The sequence below is a fragment of the Marmota flaviventris genome, chromosome 5, assembly GCF_047511675.1.
Source record: "Marmota flaviventris isolate mMarFla1 chromosome 5, mMarFla1.hap1, whole genome shotgun sequence".
Classification (NCBI taxonomy): domain Eukaryota; kingdom Metazoa; phylum Chordata; class Mammalia; order Rodentia; family Sciuridae; genus Marmota; species Marmota flaviventris.
This window is the reverse complement of record NC_092502.1, coordinates 31354459-31381132: the sequence shown is the minus strand read 5'-3', so window position 1 is coordinate 31381132 and position 26674 is coordinate 31354459. Positions and strand designations below refer to the sequence as shown.

At 38.7% G+C, this 26674-nt stretch overlaps 2 protein-coding genes across 15 annotated transcripts in view; one reads left to right on the top strand and one right to left on the bottom strand.

Annotated features, from left to right (window-relative positions):
• Cdkl3 (cyclin dependent kinase like 3) overlaps positions 1 to 3239 on the bottom strand; it is a 53627-nt gene extending 50388 nt beyond the window's left edge. For 2 of the 6 annotated variants that reach the window (XM_071612071.1, XM_071612077.1), the window contains exon 1: positions 179 to 408. In XM_071612071.1, the coding sequence (XP_071468172.1) occupies positions 179 to 276 (98 nt within the window). In that variant the 5' untranslated portion in view covers positions 277 to 408. Of the gene's footprint in view, positions 1 to 178; positions 409 to 3129 lie in introns of those variants that run through there. The other 4 variants (XM_027949582.2, XM_071612076.1, XM_071612073.1 and 1 more) reach the window with 3 other exon arrangements.
• Positions 38 to 24884, top strand: Ube2b (ubiquitin conjugating enzyme E2 B). Of its 9 annotated transcripts, none has more exons than XR_003584731.2 (8): positions 3601 to 3755; positions 5794 to 5874; positions 8461 to 8486; positions 12884 to 12973; positions 18070 to 18158; positions 20423 to 20561; positions 22241 to 22404; positions 24615 to 24732. XR_003584731.2 is itself a non-coding variant. In XM_027949574.3 (8 exons), exons 1-6 carry the CDS (start codon positions 3712 to 3714, stop codon positions 20549 to 20551), a joined length of 459 nt encoding a protein of 152 aa, XP_027805375.1. In that variant the 5' UTR covers positions 3601 to 3711; the 3' UTR covers positions 20552 to 20561; positions 22367 to 22404; positions 24615 to 24732. The 9 variants fall into 9 exon arrangements, 8 of the variants coding, with proteins under 8 accessions (XP_071468181.1, XP_071468180.1, XP_071468179.1 ...); XM_027949574.3 differs by having other exon boundaries at positions 22367 to 22404; XM_071612082.1 differs by lacking the exon at positions 22241 to 22404.
• The last annotated feature ends 1790 nt before the right edge of the window (positions 24885 to 26674 follow it).

Genomic DNA, 26674 nt, shown 5'->3' with positions numbered 1-26674 from the left:
GCGAGTGGAAAGTGGAAATGTGCTTGGAGGTGGGGGAGGGAAATACAGCTTGCTGTCGCAGTTGGAGAGTCCTCAAAGGTTGGTTTTGATCCGGGAACCGGAGCGTCCACATTTTGGCTGCAGCGTAAGTGACTGCAAATATTTAGGGAAGGGAAGCCGAGGTGAAAACTTTCCCTACCTGCGTCGCAGATGTGCCCGGGTCGGAGAATACCAGCTGCTTCTCCTGGGTCCTAAAAGGGTAGCTGTGGTAATTAAACAGACAGCTTGTAAAATCATATTTCCAAAGTTTTGTGTGAAACAGTTTCGCCAACTGCATTAATATTCCCATGTAGGAGTGTCAACAGTTGACATCCATCCTCAAAACGTGGATAAGATGGTTCTTTAACCAAGAACTTTCCTTGGTCTGGGGGTATAGCTAGCTCAGTGTCAAAACGCGTAATTAGCACTCGCCGAGGCCCCGGGTATCAACTGTTTGCCTTCTAAATTTTTCCAAATCTTATAATCTCTTAAAAACTCCCTTACTACACGTGAGAACTCTAAAAGGTACTCTTTAGAAAAACAATTCTAAGGGTCCTACCATATATGATGCACTAGGGCGCGGGGCGTGGCGTGGGGAGGAGCCAGTGTCTAATTGTTTTAAGAAGTAGACCGCTTTAATTCTAGTGACAGCCTTCAGTGAGTAAAAAGTATATCATGAAGCAAGTGCCTCGGGTTGTGCTGTCTTTATGGGAGCTTTAATTTCGTAGTTCTGTAAAGTGTTCAATGTAAATAGTTATGCTTCCTTTAAATAACAGGACAGACATTATTTTCCACTAATTGTAGTCTAGTGGTTCCCATCCAAGCATCCACATACCTGGAGAGCTTTTGAAAAGGCCCCAGATATTCTGATTTAATGGGTAAAGAAATTAGTATTTTTAAGTCTTCCTAAGTTTTTGTACGCTGTTGCTGTAGTTTACATGAAGGAGAAATACTCATCGTTTTTGCCACCCAAAATATTCAGAATTGTCTGTTTTCCAAAATTTACTCAACCATATTGTAAAATAATTTCTAGCTAGACACCATGGCGTAGACCTGTAATCCCAGTTACTAAAGAGGGTGAGGCAGTAGGATCACAAATTTGAGGCCAATCTGGGCAATTTAGCCAGACCCAAGGCCCTGGGTTCAATCCAACAAAATAATAATTTCTGTGTATAAATAAGAATGTAATAGATGAGTCGAGCACAGTGGTGCACCTATATAATCCCAGTGAATGAGAAGGCAGGAGGATCCCAATTTTGAGGCCAGCTTCTGCAATTTTGTGAGACTTTGCCTTAAAAAAAGCTGAGGATGTAGCCCAATGGTAGAGGGCCCCTGGGTTTAATCCCCAGTACTGCAAAAAATGAAAGGTTATAGATATAGTGAATTGAGATTAGCATATTTATTCAGTATTTGTTGTGGTTAAGTTAAATAAAGCATGAACCAGACTCAGTTCCTGAACTGCAAAATTACTACAGTATATAATTAGAGCTTTAAGACTATTCTTTCCACAAATAGGTTTTGGCAGGCCTGGTGACCAAGATAGAGTGTGATTCTTGACTTTTTTTGGGGGGATGGGATTACCAGAGACCGAATTCGGGTGCACACTGAGCCACATCCCCAGCCCTATTTTTATTTTATTTAGAGACAGGGTCTCATTGTGTTGCTTAGCACCTTGTTTTTGCTGAGGCTAGCTTTGAACTCAGGACCCTCCTGCCTCAGCCTCCTGAGCCGATGGGATTACAGGCATGTGCCACTGTGGCTGGCTTCCAGTGTGATTTTTGCAACTACTGCCATCAGACTTCAAGAACCACATTTACTGATTGATATAAGTGTTTCTGATCTTTTCGAAAATTATAAATTCCCAGTTTTATAAAGTTATAAATTGTTAGATAAAATACATGACTTTTTTTGGGGGGGGTTACTGGGGATTGAAGGGGGGTTGTGCCCTTTACCGCTCAGCTATATCCCCAGCCCTTTTAAAAATTTTTTTATTTTGAGATGGTCTTGCTAAATTGCTGAGGATTTCCAAATTGCTGAGGCTGGCCTCAAATCTGTGATCCTCCTGACTCAGCCGACAAAGTTACTGCAATTACAGGCTTGCACTACCATGCCTGGCTACAGGGATTTCTTTTTAGAAATATAGTTTCTTTTTAGCATTTCATTGCATGTAACCCTGCACTTAGGTTGCCCTCCCTAGTTTTGGAGAAGATTAGGATTGTTACTGCGGGAAGTCAAAAAATTAAGAATATTGACATGTGGAATCATATTATGAATGCACAGCAAGATTTATCAAGTGTTAGGCTTGGCTAACATATTCACCAAGGTTAAAAGCAAGTGGTAGAATTTAAGGTTTGAAGAAAGGAGGTATCACGAAAATGGGAACTTTTCCCACTTTAATTCTTTTTGGTTCCATGAAAAGAAAGAGCATGGGCAAATGTGAGGGTTAGTGTTAGGGATCTCATTTCACCTCTTGCCCTGATGAGCTGAAGAATTCCCCAAATGTATAGACAAATTAAGTGCTCAGAATTCTGACCAACCAAATCCTAAAGGCTGGAATTTTAGGCTATAGAGAGAGGGAATTGAGTGATTAAAGAAAATTGGAGGGGGGGCACTTCCAGACTATTTGCACCATCCTTGCTAGTGTAGAAAACCTGGAATGAAGTATCTCAGGCTAGATACATATCTTCAAAGAAAAAAGACCCATAGAGGAAAACTAAATTCCATAGTTCTGAGGATCTTTAAGGGTTGGACATCTACATCATTCTTTTTAGCATCGCCACAAATTTCCAACACCAGACACCACACTAGAGTGCAGAAACAGGGTATTTGGTAGTCCTAAGGAAGCATTTCAGGAGATTTTACTATGTGTGGGCCCCAGCACTAAATGTTGCATTTATTAGAAGGTAGGCAGATACTTTTGAGTCATCCTCTCTGCCCCAAGGACCAGAGTTTATAAACCAACAACCAAATAGAGACAAATTAAGTCCAAAGTATTTCTGATTCAATTTTGAAGACAAATCAAAACAAGCTGTCCATTTGGTAAGGACGACTCTGAACTTGGGACAAACAAGAAAAACAACCAATAAGCCCCAAAAGTTAAAGGACCCTTACATAGACCTGTCTGAAAGTCAGATCCAGGCGACGTTCTCACGTGACCGGTTCTAATCACGTCACAGGGACACGTGGTTCTAGATATTTCGTCCCCTCCCCCTCAGGGGTGGATTGTTGACAACGCCGCCAGCAGTCACGTGATCTTACGTCACCCACCTTTCCCTGAAATCTCTGGCCCCTGATGCGTCCCTCTCCCCATCCCGCCGAACCTAAACTAGTGGCGGGGGAGGGGGAAGACAGAGTAATGTTTCGATTGCGGTCTCTTAGTCCACATTCTTTAGTCCGAGCGGGGAGAACACAATTTCTTGTTAAGTTAAGAAGGCCAAAATGGAAACGGTCCTAGTCAAGGGGCTCCCCGCACGGGCCCCCACACGCCCCGCCCCCTTCTCCCCCACTCCTTGGTCTGTGGTACCGGCGGAGGGCGGAGGGATCTGGAGGCGGCGGAGGGAGACGTCATTGCAGGGTTGTTTGTGCAGTCTCGGCGGCGGTGGTGACCCACAGTGATTCGGCCGCTGCGCCGGGGGGTGGGGGGGCTGCGCGGGACTCTTTTCTTTCAGACTGACCGCGGGGCAGCTGGGGAGCATGTCGACCCCGGCCCGGAGGAGGCTCATGCGGGATTTCAAGCGGTAAGGGCCTTCTCCTTCGCCGAGATGACCCCCAAAGCTGCGGGTCTGCAGGGCGGGGATCCCGGACATTTTCCCCTTATAACCCTAAGGGGACCACCAGTGGACCCAGGGGGACCGACGGAAGCCCAGTCGTAGTCTTGGCTCCCACTCCGTTATCCTTATTGCTCACTCTGGCAGGGTAAAGATATCGATACTACTACCCTTCACCCCTCCCTAAAAAAAAGTAAAAAGGTGGCGATCAGCTTGCCTAGGGGTCTCTACTGTCCACTTAGATCAGATGCCCGACGTCTCTCCCAAGCGCTCAAACCTTGTCTCCCACCCCTGCACTCTGTAGCGCCCCCTCCCTACCCCTGAAAGTGAGCTCTTGCAGGCCGCCTGGGCCTCGCCTGCTGCAGTCAGCTTTGTTTCAAGGCCTCTGGTCTCCAAATCTTTGGAACAGTATTGGGGCGACCCCCATCCCCCCGCGCTCTCTCGGCCTTCAGTGAGGGTGGGGTATACTGTGAGAGGTCCGGAGGTGGTTAACCCAACCCCCGAAACCCGACTCTACCCCCGCCCGCTTGAAAGGACCTTGAGAGCTGGCCTGGAGACACGGGCCTCAGGCTGCCAGTGCTTTCTGGAACACGGCTCTGGCTGGTGAATAAAGCCCTATCTATAGCCTCCCGTCTGGAAAAATGCCTTCCTTCATACTGGTGCTAACCTGATACTCCTGGGTCTTCTTTTGTAAAGTAAGGTTTTGTTAGGCGGTGTGGGGGTTAAAGGAGGAAGTAACTTTTTTTTCAGTTTACCTTCTGTTTAATATTTACGAGTACAGAAACAAAATGTTCAGAAATTTAGCGTTAAGGTTTTTGTTTTGTTTTTGCTGGGGACATTAACCCTGGTTGAGATAAATATAAAACTTAGATTTGCCGCTCAGGAAGTAATCTCATAACTTCGCCATTATTGTGTGTGGCTTTTGGAAGCCATTGTTTTGGGCCTTGGCTAACAGGCATTTAATTCATTCGTGGCTTCTTTTAACCACTTAAGTTTAGGCCTCAAGCCGTAGTTTCCTCCAAAGCTTCTGTTCATCGTAGGTTAATTTACCTGAGGTTGACAAAACAGTACCATTTTTGTGTAGACTAATTGCAAAGTATTTTGCCAGGTGAAAATGGCTATATATATTTATATAATAGGTTTTTTGTTGAGGTCTTTAAATGGTGAAAAAAAATCGTCTTGAAATCAATAGGTTTGATTAACTCCCATGACTGAAATTCAGATAAAACTTCCAGTTTATGTCCACGTTCTCTTGTTCATTATTGCAGTTCTTTGCTTAATTCTGAGTTGAACGCCTGGCACCTCTGGTAGTTTTCCAAGGGTCTTCAGGTTACAAGAATTTGACTGTGACGACTGTTGGAAGCTTTGTCTTGAATCTCCTGGTCTGAGAGGTTGATTTGGCATTAGTACAGAGCCTTTAAAATAGAGAGACTCCTGGAATACCTGAAGCTTCTGATTACTTTTAAAAGCCATTGTTGTGGGAACTAAAGGAGATGAAGTAAAATTCCTGCCTAAAACAGTTTTCTAATTAAATTGAATGTGTTTTTAGTCATTAGGGTATACACAAAGGTTTGCGTGGCTTTTTTTTTTTTTTTTTTTGAAGCAGTTTGCACCAGCAGCTGTGATTAGGACACACAGTCTTTGCATATTGATGGTTCCGTAAAAATATTTTTTGCTATTGAGGTTTTAAATAGCTATTTTTTTGGTTCAAGGGGACAGTCATACTGTACACATCAATTCTTGAAGAGAAAATAATCAATCTTTTTATTTGAAGAGACATGGTCCTTAAGCACTTCAAGTTTACAGATAATTTGAAGAGTTATTTAATAAATGTGTATACTTGGTTGATATAATTCTTATGGTTTGTTCCTGTTCAGCACCATAACAAGGAAATGGATTTAGTTAGTTTGTGTCTCAAAATTAATGGTATAGAGTTAGTAGGTGTTCCGCTTGGCCTCCTTGGTGACCTCAGTGTTCAACTTTGAAAATTACCACCCTGGATTTCTAGATTGCAAGAGGACCCACCTGTGGGTGTCAGTGGTGCACCATCTGAAAACAACATCATGCAGTGGAATGCAGTTATATTTGGGTGAGTTGAAAGATTTACCAAATACGAGGTGTGTGATGAATCTTTAAGAAAAGTTAATATGTAACAATTGTCTAGGAAAGGAGATTGACGTATAATCAGGGACCTTAATAAGAGCTGAAACTGCAATATAAATTGGGAAAAAAATTTACATTTTATTCATTTTGAGATACTGGATATTGAGTCCTGGGCCTAGCACATGCTGGCACTTGCTCTTATCACAAGCTACACCCCCAGCCCAAAGAAACATTTTAATGAGGTTGGGCAGGTATATACAATTTATTTACTCTTTGGTGTTCTTCTATTTTATTTTGGTTGGTTTTGTTGTGAAGGGTCTTAATGTGTTACTCAGGCTGCCCTAGAACTCCTGGGCCTTAGCGATTCTCCTGTGTCAGCCTCCCAAGTAGCTGGGACAACAGATGCACACCATTGCACCCAGCTACATATAGTTTTATAATTCCTTTAGGTGATTGACAAAAAATACTGTTTGAAACAAAGTAGAATGGAATAACAAAGGAGAAGAAAAAGATTATTTTTTATAAAATGTGCTGTGCAGATGTTTATGATCATTCTGTTGGTGGAGCTTTAAAAAGGCTCAGAACCAAAAATACTGAGAACTTTCACTGTGGCAAGAATTTAACAGAAAAATTTCACAGCCCAGTGTGAAATAACTGAATGAAGCCATTTTATATAAAGTGAACTACTCTCTACCCAGTATATGTTTTATACATATTGCACATCTGCCTCCCCCCTCTTGGTGCTAGGGACTTAATCCAACACTGAGCTACATCGCAAACCCTTTTTATTTTTTTCATTTTGAGACAGGATCTTGCAGAGTCTTAGGCTGGCCTCAAACTTATGTACCACCTTGCTGGGACAGATGATATACTCGACTTTTTTTTTTTTTAATTTTGGTATTGGGAATTGAACCCTGGGGCACTTTACTACTGAGCTGTAGCCCCAGCCCTTTTATTTTTAATTTTGAGATAGGGGGTCTCTGAGTTGCCCAGGCTGCTTTGAACTTGTTATTCTCTTGTCTCGGCCTCCTAAGTCAGTGGGATTACAGGTATGTGCCACCACATCTAGCCGCTTGTTTTTTTTTTTTTAAACATTTATTCCTAGTTGTAGGTGGACACAGTATCCTCATTTTATTTTTATGTGCTGAGGATCAAACCCAGTGCTTCACGCATGCTTAAGCCACAACCCAACCCTGAATATGCTTTTTGATTTAAAATTTTCAATGCCCTTTTTCTCCTTAGAGATCTGTTTTTCTTTCACTCTTAAAACTAGGGTTTTCAACTAAAATGCAAAGAATATTTTTCATAAACAACTATCAGCACAGACTCGGCTATAAGAGTGTACATTTAAGGGCTGGGGATATAGTTCAGTTGGTAGAGTGCTTGTCTCGCATGTACAAGGCCCTGGGTTCAATCTCTAGCACCACACAAAAGTACTTTTAAAAACTAGTGGGAAAAGAATGAAATTCATCCTTCTAGAATAAAGTGATTCTATTACATTCAGGCTGTTACTCTGCTTCTTTGAACTTTTGAATATGTCTTGCAAGTGATAAACTTCACGCTGCTCTTTAAGAAAGATTAAATGTGGATATGGAGGCAAGGAAGAGATCTGAGCATAGGACAGATATGGTGGTGCATGCCCCTATCCCAATGACTCTGGAGACTGAGTCAAGAGGATCTCAAGTTTGAGACCAGCAGCCTTGGCAACTTAAAGGGCTGAGGGTGTGGCTCAGTAGTAGGGCACCCTGTTTTCAATTCCCAGTACTACCAAAAAAGAAAAAATAATAATGTTCTAGCTATGAGCATCTGAGCATAAGAATCTGGTGATTTTTGTGATGCCAGCTTTGTTTACTTGAACAAGAGCTATTGCTGATTTGGAAAGCCAAATTTGGTTTGGTGTCGTAATTTCCTTAAAGGTTATTAATTTCCATCTTAAAAGCTATAAAGTGAAAAGATTACTCTTTCTGTTAAGATTACACATTTAGTTGGGCATTGTGGTACATGCCTGTGATCTCAGCCATACAGAAGGTTGAAAAAGAATATTGCAAGTTTGAGGCCAGCTTGGGACATTTACAGAAATCCTTTCTTAAAATATAAAAGGAACTGGGCACAATGCTGCACACCTATAATCCCAGCCATTCAGTAGGCCAAGGCAGGAGTATCACAGGTTCGGGGCTAGCCTGGGCACCTTAACAAGACCCTGTCTCAAAATAAAAAGGACTGGGGAATGTAGCTCAGTTTAGAGCACCTGGGTTCAATCTGTAGTACTCCAAAAAAATAAAAAAGAATATACATTATTCATAAGCTGATTTGGTTTTGTGCTGAAATCATGGACAAGTTTTGTTTTCATAAAACCACTCTAAAAGGAAAAGTAGAAAGTTTAAGTTATTATGCTTCTTTCAATGAAAATCCAAGGCTAAGGTGATATCAAACTCTACCATATCTTTAAAACATCACAAAAAAATCAAAATGAGCCCCTCTTTCTGTTGGAGTTTTATCTTTTTCATTTTTGAAGATCAGGGAAAAGCAATATTAAAAAACATCTTTTAATCAGAAATCTTCTTGTTTTCAGACCAGAAGGGACACCCTTTGAAGATGGTAAGTCATTCTTATTGTTTTCTATACTATTAAAAAGGGTACTTTTCTAGTAAGAAATTGTAACACCAATGTATCTACTTGAAGTCACATTCTATTGTTAACAAACCAAGTTAACTGAATAAAGCTACTGTGAAATTATAGTTTACAAGGGACTTTCTTCATATATCAGCTTGTATACCTACCTCCATTGCCAGTTCCTTCTGCTACTTTGTTATCTGCCTGTAGAACTGAAAGCATAAGTGGCATGGTCTATGTTGAGAACCGTTTATTTTAGGTGATCTTGTAGCATGATAAAGAGGTCCCTGAGGGAAATTGTTTTATTTTGCTATCTAATATTTATAGCTGGTTGAGCTGAAATTTTTCATCTCGAATTGGGTTTTTTCACCATGAGCCAGGAAAATGGAAAACTAGTTCTAATATGTGTATATACTTGAGTTTATCAAATTGATTTTAACCAGACACGATTTTCACTAATTATAGCATGACATTTTAAATATATTTATTAATTCATAATTAGTCCATCAAGGGTATTTGTACAGGAATACTGACCGCAGAACTATTTGTAAGGAGATAATCTCAATGCCTGGTAGGGGAAATGGTTAAGCAAATGATGATGTATATGGACTCTGGAAGTTATGTACCAGTTAAAGAATAAGGTAGATCTGGACATATGTCTGAGTAGGCAGAAAAATTGCAGAATATGTTGTAACATCCCATTTTTACTAAACACATGTGTCTTAGAACATATGAACCACACTATTGCTAGCAATTATTTCTAGGTAAGGTAAAGAATTAAAGGAGGTACTTAAATGTCTTAGGTGGGCACAGTGGCACATGCCTATAATCCCAGTGACTCAAGAGACTGAGGCAGGAGGATTTCAAGTTTGAAGCCAGCCTGGGCAGTTTAGCAGGACCCTATCTCAAAACTTAAAAAATAAAATAAAAAGGGCTTGGATGTCACTCAGTGCAACTATTTTCAGTCCCAGTATTAAATAAAATAAAATGATGAAACTGCCGAAGTTGTTAGTATTAAATTCTCACCAGTGTATTCTTTGTGGGCTAGGCATGGCATTGGACACATGTAATCCCAGTAATTTGGGAGACTGAGGAGGATCACAAGTTTGAGGCCAGCCCTCAAAATAAAAAAATCAAAAGGACTGGGGATGTGGCTGAGTGGTTAAGTGTGCCTCCTGGGTTCAATCCCTGGTGCTTTAAAAAAACAAATTCTATGTGATGAAGTAAGAATTACGAACAAAGCACTTTCTCTACATACCAAACTATTGTGTTTGTCTGAAAGACAGACACTTCTGCAGTCGAGTTGCAACTTGAGCTACTGGTTTATTTTGGGTTTTGTTTTTTCATGGAACATTTTTTACTTGAATGACTGACAGGGCTGCTGATATAGCTTAGTGGTAGAGCACTTGTCTAACAGGCATGAGACCCTGCTTTTGATCATCAACACCAGAAAAAAACTGACAAGACTGTGGTTGTTCAAGTTTCAATATATGGCATATGTATTCTCAAAAGTGCCCCTAAGTAGGTTGATAGGTTAAGGAAAGCAATTGAAGATATGTGTTACTGATAGTAAAATGATGGTTTCCAAATGTTTAAAGACTTTTATGATGAGAATAATAGGTGATAATTAAGTAATGTGATTTTTTTTTTAATAGTTTATAATCTGGATGATCTGTATAACTTGAATGGATCAGTATTTTCCAGTTGTTGTGATTTTTATAGAATTGTGGATTGGTAAAAGATTTATGCATCTGGGTCTGGGTATTGTGTCTGGGGTTGTACCTCAATGGTAGAATACATGCTTGGCATGCACAAGTCCTCAGATTCAATTGCCACTAACAGCAAATAAGTAAAATTTATGCAGATTACAGCATATTTTAATGTTACTGAGTAAGAAAAGTTTGCTGAATTAGGCTTTCAGTTTGTACTTTACAAGAAATTTTTCTAATTACCATTTCTTTTGTGTAATATCAAAAAAGAATACAGTTATCTATAAAAGTCATGAAAGCACTCCTTTTTTGCTCACATATTTGTGTGAGAAAGGATTTTCTTCATTTACTATACTTCAACCAAAACAACATATTGTAACAGATTGAGTACAGAAGCAGATAAGGGAGTCCAACTGTCTTCTGTGAAGCCAATCATTTAAAGAGGATTGTAAAAATAATAAAATAGTGCTGTGCTTCTCATTAACTTTTTGTTAAATACACTACTTGGGTTACTGTGTGGTGGCTTTACAGTTTAATTAGAGATGTTTGAAGATTTTCCAGGTTGTGATTTTTTTCTGTATATTTATTTTTTAGATGTAGTTGGACACAATTCCTTTATTTTATTTATTTATTTTTATGTGGTGCTGAGGAACGGACCAGGGCCTTGCACTTGCTAGGCAAGTGCTCTACTCTTGAGCCACAACCCCAACCCTAAGTTGTGATTTTTAATACAACAAATATCAATAGGTGTAATCAATGATTTGGTGGAAGCAGCCTGTACTAATTGATGAGAGCTAATTATTTAAATTTCAGAAGTTTTTCAAGCTGGTTACTAAAGAGCATTTATTTTAAAGTTAAATTACATCTGAAAGCTGGGCACAGTGACACATGCCTGTAATCCCAATGGCTTGGGAAGTCGAGGCAGGAAGATTGCAAGTTCAAAGCCAGCCTAAGCAAAAGCAAGGTGCTACGCAACTCATTGAGACCCTTTCTTTAAATAAAATAAAAATAGGGCTGGGGATGTGGCTCAGTGGTTGAGTGCCCGAGTTCAATTCTCGGTACCTACCCCCACCCCAAATTACATTTAAAAGCAAAGATTTTAGAAAGTGATAATACTCAAACCTCATCTTTCTTAATGTTTTATTGGTGAATTATAATTATATCTATAATTATGGCTAGGGCCCATTGTGACATGTTTGTGTATGCATATAACATAATTTGGTCAATTTCATTCCCCCATAACTTCCTCTTCCTACGCTCTTCCTTCCTTCTCCTCCCCTTTTTAGCTTTTTTCTCTATCTTCCACATGTCAAACCTCATCACTTTTTAATTATTTTTCTCTGTAGTGAGATAACTACAAAATGGTAACTTTTTGCATACTTCTTCCTGTTTCATGTCCACTTCTTGGCAATGATGGGACTAAGAATATTAAATGGTTCTGAGATCAAAAAGTTAAATATAGCTGTTTTATATTTGCCTGAAATTTTAAATTGTACAGCTATATAATTAAAATGTTATCTTTTACATATAACTCAGTATAACATGTACTTACTAGCATATGTGAAGTACCTCTGTTACATTAATATGTATACAAATATGAAATAATTACATTTAATGCTTGTATATTTGGCCTCCTTGATCCAAAATGTTCAGACAACAATGTAAAAAGGTAGAGATTATATTCTAAATGTATGACCAGTGGAGGTACAATATATTTTATTAAAAATGAACCTCTAACTTTGGACATTGGAGCGAGGAACTTAGAATTTAGCATTAGAAGAATTTAGCATTAGAAAAGCGTGTTATTTTAATTGCATTGGTGGAATAAGGAAAGACTTGCAGAAACAACTGTAATGATTTAAAGTTTTGTTTACTTCATTAGTAAGTTCAGCTTACCGAGTATGTCTAAGGAGCTGTAGTTAGAGGGCTTCTTCAGCCTTTACACATGTTCCTCTAAATGAAAGGACTCTAGATAAAAAGCACAAAAGAAGTCTAGAAAGGCAAACACAAAACCATTGATAGAGGCTATTTCTTAGAATTAGAACTAGAGTTGAAGGTCCTTTATGTACTCTGAATGTGTTGACTTTGTAACAAATGGATAATTTTTTAAAATGCCTGTTTCTGTTCACCATTAAATACTGATTTAGACTGACCAAAATACCAACAGTAGGCATTTACACAAAAGCTTAATGGTTCTTGGTATATTCAAATGAAGGGATTGGTATTGCGGAAAGAACTTTTCATACTAGCGCCCGTACCTAATGTGGGTCTTTTGCCATGTGGTAGTCAGCCGCTCTCAGAATCTTTGATCTTCCCCTTCTAAGCTATGATAAACTATATGTAGTTCTTCAAGTACATTTTAAATCTTGGTAGCTAGGAACCAGTTGTCTTAAAAAAAATTATTCATATATATATATACACGCATATATATATATATATATATATATCTGCCAATAGCATTGGGAATAAGCATAAAGTGCTTATTCCCCAAGTGCTTGCCAGTGTTGCATGTTGCCAGTCTAACATAGAGGTACGTTAGTATTTTTTGTATGCTGTACCAGAGTTCACATAGAAAATTTTTGTGTGGTTGTGCAAACGCCAGTATGGGTTTGAGAACTAAAAAACTTAAAAGTTGTGTTTCTCTTTAATTATTTTGGTTTGTTTTCTATCTAGGTACTTTTAAACTAGTAATAGAATTTTCTGAAGAATATCCAAATAAACCACCAACTGTTAGGTTTTTATCCAAAATGTTTCATCCAAATGGTAAGTAGCCATTTATTACACTTCACAAATGATTGGGGTAGGAGCTTCTTTTCCTCCTTTTAGGTCTTGTCCCTTACTTCTTTCAATTAGGGCCTACTGATAGATGTCCATCTTAGCTACATTGTTGTAGCTGGATTCTATCAAGCTTCCAAATTTGAGGTATTTTTTTTTTCTTTGTTGTCTTTTTTGTTTGTGGTACTGAGGATAATCCAGTGTCCAGGGGTACTCTACCACTGAGTCACATCCCAAACCCCTTTTTATTTTGGGACAGGGTCTTGCTAAGTTGCCTGGGCAGACTGTGAGCTTTCAATACTCCTGCCTCAGCCTCCTTTGTGGCTGGGATTACAGGCATGTACCACCACACCTGGAAAAATTTTTTTGTTTTAATAACTTCTGGGGGTGGGGTACTAGAGATTTAACCCAGAGGTACTTTAACACTGAGCTACATCCCCAGGCCTTTTTATTTTGAGACAGGGTCTCATTAAATTGCTTAGGGCTTCACTAACTTGCTGAGACTGGCCTCCTACCTCAGCCTCTCCAGTTGCTGGGATTACAGGCATGCTTCACTGCACCTGGCTTGTTTTAATAACTTTTGAAAGAAAAGTAATAGGTATTTGTAGAACTGTGAACAATACCAAACTTTTTCATCTAAAATCTAGCTTTTAAAAAATACAAACTTGAACTGGGCCCAGTGGCTCGTGCCGTAATCCCAGGGGTTTGTGAAGCTGAGTCAGGAGGATTATAAATTCAAGGTCAGCCTTAACAATTTAGTGAGACCTTGTCTCAAAATAAAATAAAGATAGGGGGGACTAGGGTTGTGGCTTAGCAGTGGAGTGCTCGCCCAGCATGTGTGAGGTCCTGGGTTCAATCCTCAGCACCACATAAAAATAAATGAATAAAATGAAGGTATTGTGTTCAACTACAACTAAAAAGTAAATATTATTAAAAATTAAAATAGATCTGGGTTTGTAGCTTAGTAATATAAAATGCCCCAAGATTAAATCCCCAGTGCCAACAAAAAAACAAAATTTACAACTTTGGGGCTAGGATGTAGCTCAACTGTAGAGTGCATACCTAGCATTCACAAAGCTGTGGAATTAGTTCCCAGTACCACCACCAAAAAAAAAAAAAAAAAGTTAATAAGGGGGAAAATACAATTTTGCTTATACATAATTGGCAATATGTTATATATGAATTTTATATTTGTGTATATTTGTGTATATATGTGTACATACACCCATGCATTGAATATTTTCCCTTATGAAATATTCTATATTCTGTGTATATATGTACATGCACTTTATATTGAACCCAAGGCCTCACACATACTAGATACTAAGTACCGGGCTACATCTCTGGCCTGAATAATTTTTAATAGCTATAAATGTTCTATTATATAGATCACCTAAATCTATTTAACCAATGTTGGTTTTTGGTGGGTTTGTTGTTGTTTGTTTGTTTTAATATTTTTTTTAGTTGTAGATTGACACAATACCTTTATTTTATTTATTCATATGTGGTGCCAAGGATCGAACCCAGTGCCTCACACATGCTAGGCGAGCACTCTACCACTGAGCCACAACCCCAGCCCTGTTTTGTTTTGTTTGCTTGTGGTACTGGGGATTGAACCCATGTTTGTGGTTTAAACAGCACATTGAACATTCTTGAAATGTTCTGAAATTCTTTTTAGGTGTCAGTTATTGCTTCTTTAGGAAAAGTTTTTTAAAATAAGATTTCTGGGTTAAAAGCTATTTGCATCATTACTTAGTCGAATGAATGAATGAATGGATAACTTTTGTAAATAAATTTGGTCTTCCTCGACTTCATAAAGTTTATATCTATTAGGTTTAGATTAGGAAATTTGGGGGTTGGTGAACACCTTGAAGTGCTGGAGGATATCTCGCCCAGAGAGGGAATAGAAGCTCCAGGCACATGCTCTGCCCCTCCCATGTACTGCCCCTCCCATGTACTGCCCCATGCATATCTTCACCTTAACTGCTCCCTAGTTATATTCTCTATAACAAACTGGCAAATGTAAGTAAGAAATTATCCAATATGGGTGTGGGAGTCATAGAAATCCCCAGTTTATGTTTGGTTGTTCAGAAGCATGGGAGGTATGGATTTATAATTGGTATTTGAAGCACAACCTTTTCTGTCACTGAGTTCTTTAACTTGTGGGATCGGGCACTAACTCCAGGTAAATGGTGTCAGAGTGAGTTGAATTGTAGATACCCAGTTGGTGTCAGGGAATTGGTGTGGGAAAAAACTCTTGACACATCTCTTGTCAGAGCTGTTATGCATATAGAGAAACAGTGTTTTTCACCAAAGTGTCATTTCATCCATAACAGTGGTTTCAACTGCCACCACCCAACCAAGGCACAGCTGAAGCTGTGTTTCTCGACTTGATTTTTCTCAGGATTTTTCTGTTAATAATACAGTAGCCCAGGGCTGAATTGTGGCTCAGCAGTTGAGCGCTCGCCTAGCACAAGCTCGGGACCCAGGTTCGATCCTCAGCACCACCTAAAAATAAAGGCATTGTATTGTGTCCATCTACGCCTAAAAAATAAATATTTAAAAAATAATAATAATAATACAGTAGCCCAGCATGGAGGCACATACCTATAATCCAAGATACTTAGGAGGCTGAGGCAAGAAGATCATAAGTTTGAGACCAGCTTCATCGGCTTAATGAGGCTTTGTCTTAAAATTAAGAAGGAAAAACAAAACACTAGGGATGTGGTTCAGTCACTGGTACCACAGAAGAAAAAATAATTACGATGATTCTTGGATTATAAATTCTCATGAAAAACTACTTCTCAAAAACTTGAATCTCCTCTTCCTCCTAACTCTGTTCATTTAAATGTGGTCTTCCCTGTTAGGTAACTTATTGACAGAGGAATATTTTTGGAGGTCTTGACTTTCTCTTAGACTACATAATAGAGCTCCTTAGAGGGAGAGATGTGTTTGTCTATGTCTGGAATCAAGGTGACCCACCATTTGGGCATCACTAATCTAAAATCCAAAATGCTCCAAAATCTGGAATTTTTGAGCACCAACATGATGTCATAAGTGGAAAATTCTATACCATGAAACTTCATTTCACATATAAAATTATTTAAAATATTGTAACTGGTCCCAATGCTTCATGCCTGTAATTCCAGTGATTGGAGAAGCTGAGGCAGGAGGATTGTAAGTTCAGGCCTGCCTCAGCAACCTTAGGGAGACCCTCCTCAACTTAATGAGACCCTGTTTTAAGCCTGGCTGGGTGGTGCATGCCTGTAATCCCAGCAGCTCAGGAGGATAAGGCAGGAGGATTGTAAGTTCAAAGCCAGCCTCAGCAACTTGGTAAGGTCCCCAGCAACTCAGTGAGACCCTGTCTCAAAATAAAAGGGCTGGGGATATGGCTCAGTGGTAAAGCACCCATGGGTTCAAATCCCTACTCCAAAGAAAGAAATTAAGTTCTATCCCAAGCTATTTCTATATCTATCTATCTGTGTGTGTATACACACACACACACACACACACACACATTACAAAATCTGAAACAATGCCTCAAGCATTTCAAATTTAGGGATACTCAGTTTGTACAGCATTTGGCATTTTGAAGCTATAAAGTTGAAGTTGCTTTTTCCTTCTAGTTTGCCTTTCTTTTCTTTTTTGCCAAGATACATTTGATTTTTATTTTCTGTTTTGGGAAAATTTTTAAGTCATTTATCATTTATTCCACTGTGTTTTTATTTGGCTTAAAGTTGGTATTGAATCAACCCAAACAAATCAAAGGCCTTTAAATCAAACTGGAAAAGGCTAGAATTGGGGGTTGGGGGGCAATATGTGAATGGAGAATTATCAACTTAAGCAAGTTTTTGGTAAAACAATGTATTTGGTGTTCTTATCCCTACATATTCATAGGATGGTTTTTCACTTTTTAAAAAACATTTATTGAAATATAACGTACATGGCTGGGTGTGTAGCTTGGTGGTAGAGCACTTGCCTACATGTGCAAGGCCCTGAGTTCAGTCCACAGCACCCTACCCTACAGCACCAAAAAAGAAAGAAATATAATTTACACATCCATGCCATTCACTCATTTAAACTATATATACCATATGGTGGGTTTTAGTATAATCACAGAGTTATGCAATCATTGCCATGGTCATTTTGTTTTCTTTTTTCTAGACCTGACATGCAGACATTGCATAAGCATTTTATCCATTCATCAATTGATGGATGCTTGGGTTCTAACTGACATCTGGATTATTTTCTCAAAAATAGTTACTAATTCAAAACTTTAAAATCATCTTGTACTTTTTTTTGCTTTGAAGTTGCTGAGTTTGATGCTTCTGTGGAATAAACAGCAAACAGTTGACTGTGTTGTTTTGAAGCTGAGAGAGGGAGATCTGGGCCAAAGCTAACATTTGAGAGCACTTGAGCACTTGAACAGTAACTAAGGCCAAGGAGTGGTTAGCATCATCTAGTTATATTTCAGTAATGGTTAGGAAAGAAGACAGCCTAGGTTAGTGCTCTGAAAAATGGCAGTATTAAGTGTGGTCTGTCAAAAAAGCCTACTTTTACTGATTACTGATTCTTTGTGTAGAGTGTTCTGACTTGCTCTGTGATGCTTTCCACAATTTGGCAGTATCTGTAACATTTCTGCCCATTCACCCTTTGTTAATAATAGCGTTTTTACTTCTAGAAATTTATCCTCCAAGTACGTAGTCTCCCAAGTAGGTAAAAATTTGTGTTCATCACTTGTATTTTCACATAATTGATTCTAGAGGGAAGAAAAGCATCCAAAATGTTTAAGACATGTAATCAGGTTAATCACTTGCATTTTTGTATCATCACAAGCATGTACTTGTTCTAAAAATAAATCATAAAGACAAGAAAATATGATTATTCATGATTTAATTTACAGATACCTGCTGCTTATATTTTGACATGTAATCTTATAAATGTTTTATATCTTCCTACATAGTAAACAGAGTAGATATGTCTTTTTTTTAATTAACTGGGCCAAGTATCCTGTTTGTGGTAAGGACTTCTCTTAACAGATAGGCAAGGTTAACATATAACTAATTTTAGTGTTGTCTTTGCAGTGTATGCTGATGGCAGCATATGTTTAGATATCCTTCAGAATCGATGGAGTCCAACATATGATGTATCTTCTATCTTAACATCAATTCAGGTAAGAGTGTGTTATGATATATCATTTTTCAGTGTACTGTGGGATACAGTCAGCTCCTTTAGGACAGGTGAACAAACTTACTTACCAGCACCTGGTAACTAATGGCAGAGCTCAAGTAGAAGCCCATGATTTTCACCTGACTGCTCTGCTCTTTGTTTTTGTTTTTAGAATTGAACCCAGGGGTGCTATTACATGTCAGTTGAACCCAGGTGAGCTACCTTCCCGGCCCTTTTATTGTTTGAGATGAGGTCTAAGTTGCCCAGGTTGGCCTTGAAATTGTGATCCTCCTGCCTCAGCCTCCCAAATAGCTGGGATTATAGGTGTGCTCCTGTGTACCTGGCTTACTTTTTTTATTTGTTAACCACATGAAATCCAGCCCACAATCCATTTCTTTTTTTTTTTTTTTTTTAAGAAAGAGTGTGAGAGAGAGAGAGAGAGAGAATTTTTTTTTAATATTTATTTTTTAGTTCTCGGCGGACACAACATCTTTGTTTGTATGTGGTGCTGAGGATCGAACCCGGGCCGCACGCATGCCAGGCGAGCGCGCTACTGCTTGAGCCACATCCCCAGCCCCACAATCCATTTCTTTTCTTTTTAATTTGTTGAAGTTCTTTACACAGTTTATAATTTGTTGAAATTCCTTATGTTTTCCATGAGTTATTTATTAGTTTGTGTTTTTAGAACTTTCACAATCCATTTCTTAATGATGTGTTCTCATAGATCAAACTTACTCTTATGTAGCATAGCAGAGATTGTGAAGAAAATCTTGGAGAGAAATATAAAGATAACTGTTTAGAAAACCCTAAGAACCTTAAGAAAAAGTGCAGAGAAACATTGAGAATATTGTGCAAGAAATTCTAATAAAATTAAAAATCAACTAGATGCCGTGGCATACCTGTAATCCCAGTGGCTTGGGAGGCTGAGGCAGGAGGATCACAAGTTTGAGGCCAACTTCAACTTAGTGAAGTTCTAAGCAACTTAACAAGACCCTGTCTCGAAATAAAAAATAATAAATAATAGTAAAAAGGAGCTGGGATGTAGTTCAGTGGTAAAGCACTTCTGGATTCAATCCCCAGTTTAAAAAAAAAAAATTAAAAATGAGGGGCTGGGGGGTGTGGCTCAAGCGGTAGCGCCGCTCGCCTGGCATACGTGCTGCCCGGGTTCGATCCTCAGCACCACATACAAACAAAGATGCTGTGTCCGCCGAAAACTAAAAAATAAGTATTAAAAAATAATAATAATAAAATAAATAAATAAATAAAAATAAAAATGAGTGTAACCATTTGCCAGAACAATCTGGCCGAGTTCAGAGTTGACCTTGAAAAGCAGTTTTTCAGGGGTGTTTTAGTTATGCGTATTTGAGAGGAGCAAAAATAACATTTTGGTTTGTGACCTTTATAAAACTTTTTCTATATCACTTTAACTTAATCCTAGTCATATCATCTATTTTGTTCTCTTACTGCTAAATATATATGTTTTGTTTATCAAAAGAATAAAGATACACCCCCTTAGCCGGGTAAGGTGGCACATGCCTATAATCCCAGTAACTCAGGAGGCTGAGAAAGAAGGATTACAAGTTCTAGACCAGTTTCAGCAATTTAGTAAGACTCAGTTTCAAAATATAAAAAATAAAAAGGGCTGGGGATGAATGGGGTTTAGATCTAGGGATGTAACTCAGTGATAGAAGTAATTGCCTAACCTGTGAGGCCCTGGTTTAATCCCCAGCACTACTAACATAGTTTTATCTTTTGGGACCAGGGATTGAATCCAGAGGCACTTAACCACTGAGCCAGACCCCCAAGCCTTTATTTTAAGACAGGTTCTCGCTTAGTTGCCTAGGGCCTTGCTAATAAGTTGCTGAGGCTGGCCTCAAACTTGTGATCCTCCTGCCTCAGCCTCCTTAGTCATTGGGACTACAGGCATGCACCACTGTGCCTGGAAAATTTAACTTTTGAAAATATTGTTTACTAAAGATTTATAGGTATCATATGTTAACCAAATTAAGCTGCTTATTTCTTGGCTAATGAAAATCTAAGTATACTAAAGAATATTGGGTTTTTTTTTTATTTCCTTGAAATTAATAGTCTGAAGGCAATTTAGAATTCTGTTTTAGAAGCCTAAGTTCTTTTAATATTATTTTAGTTGTAGATGGACACAATATCTTTATTTTATTTATTTTTATAATTTTCATATATTCCATATTTAAACCTTGTTAGTTGAAAGAATGACAGTGCAAATCTGTTTTTTCTTCTTTTTCTTTCCAGTCTCTGCTGGATGAACCGAATCCAAATAGTCCAGCTAATAGCCAGGCAGCACAGCTTTATCAGGAAAACAAACGAGAATATGAAAAAAGAGTTTCGGCCATTGTTGAACAAAGCTGGAATGATTCATAATAGACAACTGGTCTGTTAATCTTTTTCATCATTGTTGTGTATAATTTACCTCCCAGTAGAAAGGCTAACAAATTTTAAGTGCCACAGGTTTTAAGGATTCTGCAGAAAAAAAGAAAAAAGTCCTTCAGTTTAGAACCTACAGAAGCTTGTGTATCTTGATTAATGTACTTTTTATTGCATGGTGTGAACTAAGTTATTGCTGCATAAATTTGTAATATATCCTGTTTGTATTTTTTTCCAAGTGTATAATGTTGGTGTGGAGTTTTCATGACAGAATATACACATTTTGTAAATCTGTACTTTTTTCAAATATTGAATGCCTTATTTTTGAATTCTTTAGATTTTTAAATTGGAGAAAAGCACTTAAAAGTTTTTTATATATGAATATTACATGTAAAGCTGTTAAAATACATAACTTCAGTGCAAGAGACTTTGTCACTTATTTCCTTATCTGTGTAGGAGGGGTTAATAAGTCTCTAGCTCTCCATCAATTGATAGTTTCATTTCCAATTTCAAAAGAACATTTCTATTTTATCAAGAAACTCTTCAAATTTGATTCTAAATACCAATTATAATCTCCAACTTTATTTTGAATGTACCTATATTAGTTCCAGTTGAGTAATTTTTAGATTGGTTTGATTGTGTCCAACTCTGTATTTAGGCCACTTGTTACAGTTTCTTGCATTACTTATGTTAAACTGTATACCTTCTGTGATTTCACAATTGGTCCTCTACCATGAGCAGAGAACTGATGCAGCTTTTTCTGCTACTTGGTAGCACTTCAAAAGGTTTTTGACTAATGAAGAAAGTAAAACCATAAGCATTAGCATTTACCAAAAATACATGTCCCAGTATTAGCAATGAATTAGTTGCATTGGTTTGAGAAAGACAAGATATTTGGAAGGAATCTTGGTGTAATTTAAATATTTGAAAACTACCTTTTAATGCAATTGCCTATCTGTTTATTCTGGGAAATGTTTAACACCAGGGCCTGCTGAGTTGCTTTCTCTTGTGGAGACTTTTTTCCTTTAAAATCTCCTCTAAGTTGTATAAAAGTTGTACTGCATCTTAGTTTACTGGATAAATTTAAAACACAGTATTGTAGAAAGCTAATACAAAGCTATCCTATGCCTTCAAATAGTATAGAAAATGGAAAATATACAAGTAAATTCTGTTGAACCACCTGTGTAGTCTCTCTAGTAGTTAAAACAGCTATTTCAGTGACCCCAAAGTTTTTTGTCATGTCCATACCAGTTTCGTAGAAATAACCAATAGCGACTTCTCTATTGGAAGATTGGGTTACAGGATAGCAATATCTACACCCTCTATTCGTTAAGCAAAGTTTAACACTGGAATGGATAAGTGCTGATGTTTTCCTTTAAAAGTTATTGGCAAATTTGGGAGTAAGTGTATGGTCTTAGAGAACTTTGGTACAAATGGGAATTCACTCACTGGAATCATGGCCAAAAACAAGAGATGCTTTATTTAAAGGTACCCTATGGTCTTTATTAATTGTGTAATGCTTCTGTAGTTTAGCTGTGAAACAAATTATAGACCTTTACTCCAGTGATTCCCAATTAAATGTTATTGAATATTGCTTCAATACCTATTTTTATCCTTAACCTGTTTTTCTTTGCCCAAGTTAAAACTGGAACATTTCAAGTACTTACAGAGAATTACTTTTTGCAGGGAGGACAGTGAGTTGTGACTGCTCAATTCAACACATACATGAATCTCATACCTAATTCGCATAACTTGGAGAAAACCCTGAGGAGGGTTCCATCTCTTAGTAATTCCTGGATTTTTTCCTTTCAGCCTTAGAACAGATTCCTATTTCTTTGATTAAGTACCAGGTATGAACCTTCAATTTGTAAAGTTCTGTTATACAGAAAGTGTTTACTTTTAAAGTCTTATGTAAATTTCATAAATGTTTGGTATCCAATGATCTAGAACTATTTAGTTACAAAATTATATTGTTGGGTTAAGGTTTAAATGCATTTGTGGTGCAATTCCTTGATAACAAATACTTCTAGCAGAGAACAATCTGCAAAGCACTATTGGAAGCACTTTAACATTATTTCAAACTCAAGGTAATTATAGGGTGGGTACTATTATATTACAGATGAGGAAACTAGGTAAGAGATGCGATGACATGGGCTGGGGATATAGCTCAGTGGGTGGAGTCCTTGCCTTTCATGTACAGGGCCCTAGGTTCAATCCCCAGCACCAAAAAAAAAGCAATGACATGACTTGTTCAGAGTCAACCAGCTAGTAAGTGATAGAGCTGGGATTTAAACCTAGTCTAATCTTATAACCAGTAACTGTATGATCCCTGAAGGGTATTAAGGGAATCAAGTTTACTTTTGGATGTTCTACTGCACATAGGTATTCATTCCAATTTGTGGAAATATTTCAGTTAGAGGTATACCCAGGCTTGTATCTATCCAAAAAAGAGGTCTTCTTGACTGCCATTTTTCACTTTTTTTTTCTTCTTCAATGTAAATAAGTACAGTGTGGATATAGGGACACACTCCTGTCTCTGATATAAAGAACTGTGATGTATCAATAAACCACATCCCCCCCCCCCTCCTGGAAATATCCTTGAGTCTGTAGGATGCATCTCAAACCCAGTTTCCACTCCCAACAAAATCATTCCATTGAATGAATAACTTGGGGCTGGAGATGTGGCTCAGTTGGTAGTGCTTACCTCATATGCACAAGACCCTGGGTTCAATCCTCAGCATATATATATAAAAATAAAGCTATTACAGGTACTGTATTCTCTTTCTGTAGTTAGTGAATAGTACCTGCCTACTTGTTTATTCATTTAGTATGTTTTTTGTGCATATGTTGCTGAGGTTCGATCCCAGGAATTCACACGTACTTAACAAGTGTTCACCAATGAGCTGCCTGCTCCCCCAGCCCCATTTAGTCCTTTGGGATTTTTTATTTGTGTTTTGTTGAATCCAGAACTTTGCACATGCTAGGCAAGCAAAATCATTGAGCTACATCCTCTGTCCTTTCATTTTCAGACAAGGTCTCACCAAGTTATCCAATCTGGCCTTGAATTTGTGATCCTCTTGCCTCAGCACCCTAGCAGCTGGTTCACACTACCGCATGTGGTTCCCATTCTTTAAGTTTTGTGACAGGGTCTCACTAAGATACCCAGGCTGTCCTCAAATTTGAGATCCTCCTGCCTCATCCTCCCTAGTAGCTTAGATTACAGGTATAGGCCACCATACCCACCTGATTTTCTTTTCTCTATGCTTTGAACAAAAAAAGAGATGAGAATGTGTGCCCACTCTTTCAATAAATTTTCTTTAAAATAATTTTGTCAGGACTTTCTTGAGGCTTTAACATTTCCTCTGTTCATAGATGGATGAGGGATCTTTATCAGTGGATTAAGATGTTTGGGAAGAACCTAAAACAAATATTGTGCTCTCCTGAGAGAAAGCAGATAACCATTTTCCTGATTAGTGTATGTCTCTATGTAGAGGTGGTCATAAGTAGAATGTTTTCAGGGCTGGGAGATGTACAGAGCTCAGTGGTAGAGCATCTGTTTTATTTTAGCTTGTAGGAGGCCTTGGGTTCAGTTTCAAGCAGCACCACATAAACACAAATAAGATGCTTATGTAGGCGCTGGGATGGTGGCTCAGCGGTAGAGCCCTTGTCTAGGATGTGCGAGGCCCTCGGTTCAATCCTCAGCACCACATAAAAAAAATAGATTTTTTTTTTTTTTAAGATGCTTATGTAGTCTTTAGGGAAATTTGGCTGATCTCAGATAAATCTTACCTGGAAGACTGATCAATAAAGTGCCACTGGGTTAGAAACTGATGTAAAGGGGACTAGACTGTCTCTGAATTGTGAACCCTTTAGTCATTCTTCCTGGAATGCAGGGAAGTTTCTCTACTGTGTCTTGAAAGCTGCCAGAATGAAAACATAAGAGCACTTAAAGCAGACCTCTTAAGAGCAAAGGGTTGGTTATGGCTGTTTCCTCTCTAAAGCCCCAAGGATAATGTAGCCCTCTTCTCTTCCCCCTTTACAAACAACATCTTCTGCCAAGAATACCACAGCCCACCAGCTGAACTGGACCAGCAGCACTCCTGAAGAAGAGAACGTCCAACACAGAGAGGCTTGCAGCTCTGGCTGGCCCCTATATAAAGTCATCTTAGAAAACCTGAGTTGGAAATTTTTATGGTTTGGGGTTGGTGCTAGTACAAAGAAAACAAGGAACAGGAAGCTGCTTACCTATTACCTTATTCCAAATCTGAAGGATACTTTGCCCTTCCCATGGAAAAGATGCTTTGGCTTGGCCTGATAACTGTACTGGGCAATGAATAGGGAGGACCCTAGGGACTAGCCCATGTCACCAACTTTAACTACATGCTTGAAATATCACTTCCAAAGAAAAGCTAAATTATAAGCCTTGCTATGTTGCAGTGGCCTTTGGGTATAGGACTGTTCCCACGTGAAAACAAAGCTGTGATTTCAGGTAGAGACTTACTGGGACATAAACTAGATGCATGCCTTTAGAATAGGGACAATGCCAGGGATGGGTACAAAGGATCTTCTGCCAGCCAGCAAGAAAAGGGGCAGCACTGAGGCCTGACAGTTGCACCTGGCTTTGATTAGCACTTAAACCACTGGTTTTTTGACAGGGGCTGGTGGTTCTATACAGTGCAGCTTGAGGCCACAATGAGCATGAGGAATCAGATTTTAAGAGAATCCATAATATGAGTGGTGGTGCACACCATAATCCCAGCAGAAGGATCACAAGTTTGAAGCCAGCCTGAGCTATTTAGGGAGACTGTATCAAAATAAAAAGGGCATGGATTATAGCCAAGTCCTAGAGCCCTGCCTAGAATGCAGGAGACCATGAGTTCTATCCCTAATATCTTAAGGAAAAAAAAAATACCAAAGCAACATTGGGAACTGCTTTCCTCATAGCCCATCTGCATGCACAGGCCTGGACTGGAGGCCTAAAGGATAGCAAAGGATCTTCAGGGTCCAAGCTCTGAGCCTTCTAGGGACACTTCTTACATAGCAGGTGTGCTTTTTGTTACAAAAACAGGAACAATCATGAAAGATAATTTGGTAAACACAAAATGGTAGAAGGAGACATGAGTCATTTTTCAACCTGAGATGTTGCAAACAGCTGGTTTAAGGCGAAACCATTGTAGCCAGGATGATGAGTCATAGTTGGTTTTACATGAAAAAAATAGAAGAGCTCCTATCACATAGCCATCATTGGAACATGGGCCATCTTTGCAGTGAAAGGAACATACCCACAGGCGGCACAGGCCCCAGATCCATAAGTATAGGGATCCTAAGATACATAATGTCTGGGAGTGGAATCTGCAGTGGCCACTTACAAGCTTTGGCAAGATTTGCCATCTGGTGACCCTTTTCCACCGGTGGTTTTGCTTCTGTCCCCTCCCCAGAGCAGGTTGGTATTTATTACTACATTGCTAATGGCCTACTCCCATTCATCAAATAGACATGGTCACTTAGTATCTAATGGGTGTCAAGTTGCATGTTTTGCCCTGCTCAACAACTGAAACTGAAAAGATTCACCTTTTGCATCTCTGGAGACAGAACTTGGTTGAGGAGGAGATTGTAGGCACTTGGGTTTTCTTTTGTGTAAATCTAAGTTAGGAAATTTTCCTATCCTCACAGCGTGGCCTCAGAGAGAACCCAGGGCAGGAATGAGGCAGTCAGAGCCCATAAAGTGCCAAGCATTTTTGAGTTTTTCCACTGAAGTTTCCAAATAAAACTGGAGGCTCCCCACTTTACAGATTCCTATACTGAAATAAAGTAACTCAACAGGAAGAATTTATCTCCCAGCACACACCTACTGTGGATAGGTCAGCATTCTTAGAACATGGCCAAAGGGAAAGGAAAACAACAGCTTTAGGAGGATGAGATTTTTTTGATGCCAGCTTCCATAGGGATGCAAGAGCTTTAGTCACCAGGCCCACACGGCTCAAGGTTGATGCCTTTACTGCCAATTGTCCCTTCATTAAACCAGGGGAGGGCCAAGAAGAGCAGGCCCCTAAGTGACATTTGCCAGGGAAAATGAGGTTGGAGTGCCATATTTAAGAATAATTTTTTGACTGACTAGCC

Bases quoted from the DNA above. Each gene is read 5' to 3' on its own strand.
- Ube2b (XM_071612078.1), top strand. From the start codon at position 3,712: ATGTCGACCCCGGCCCGGAGGAGGCTCATGCGGGATTTCAAGCG. The intron at 3,756-5,793 runs GTAAGGGCCTTC...CTGGATTTCTAG, and splicing joins CTCATGCGGGATTTCAAGCG to ATTGCAAGAGGACCCACCTG. The intron at 12,974-18,069 runs GTAAGTAGCCAT...TTGTCTTTGCAG, and splicing joins CAAAATGTTTCATCCAAATG to TGTATGCTGATGGCAGCATA.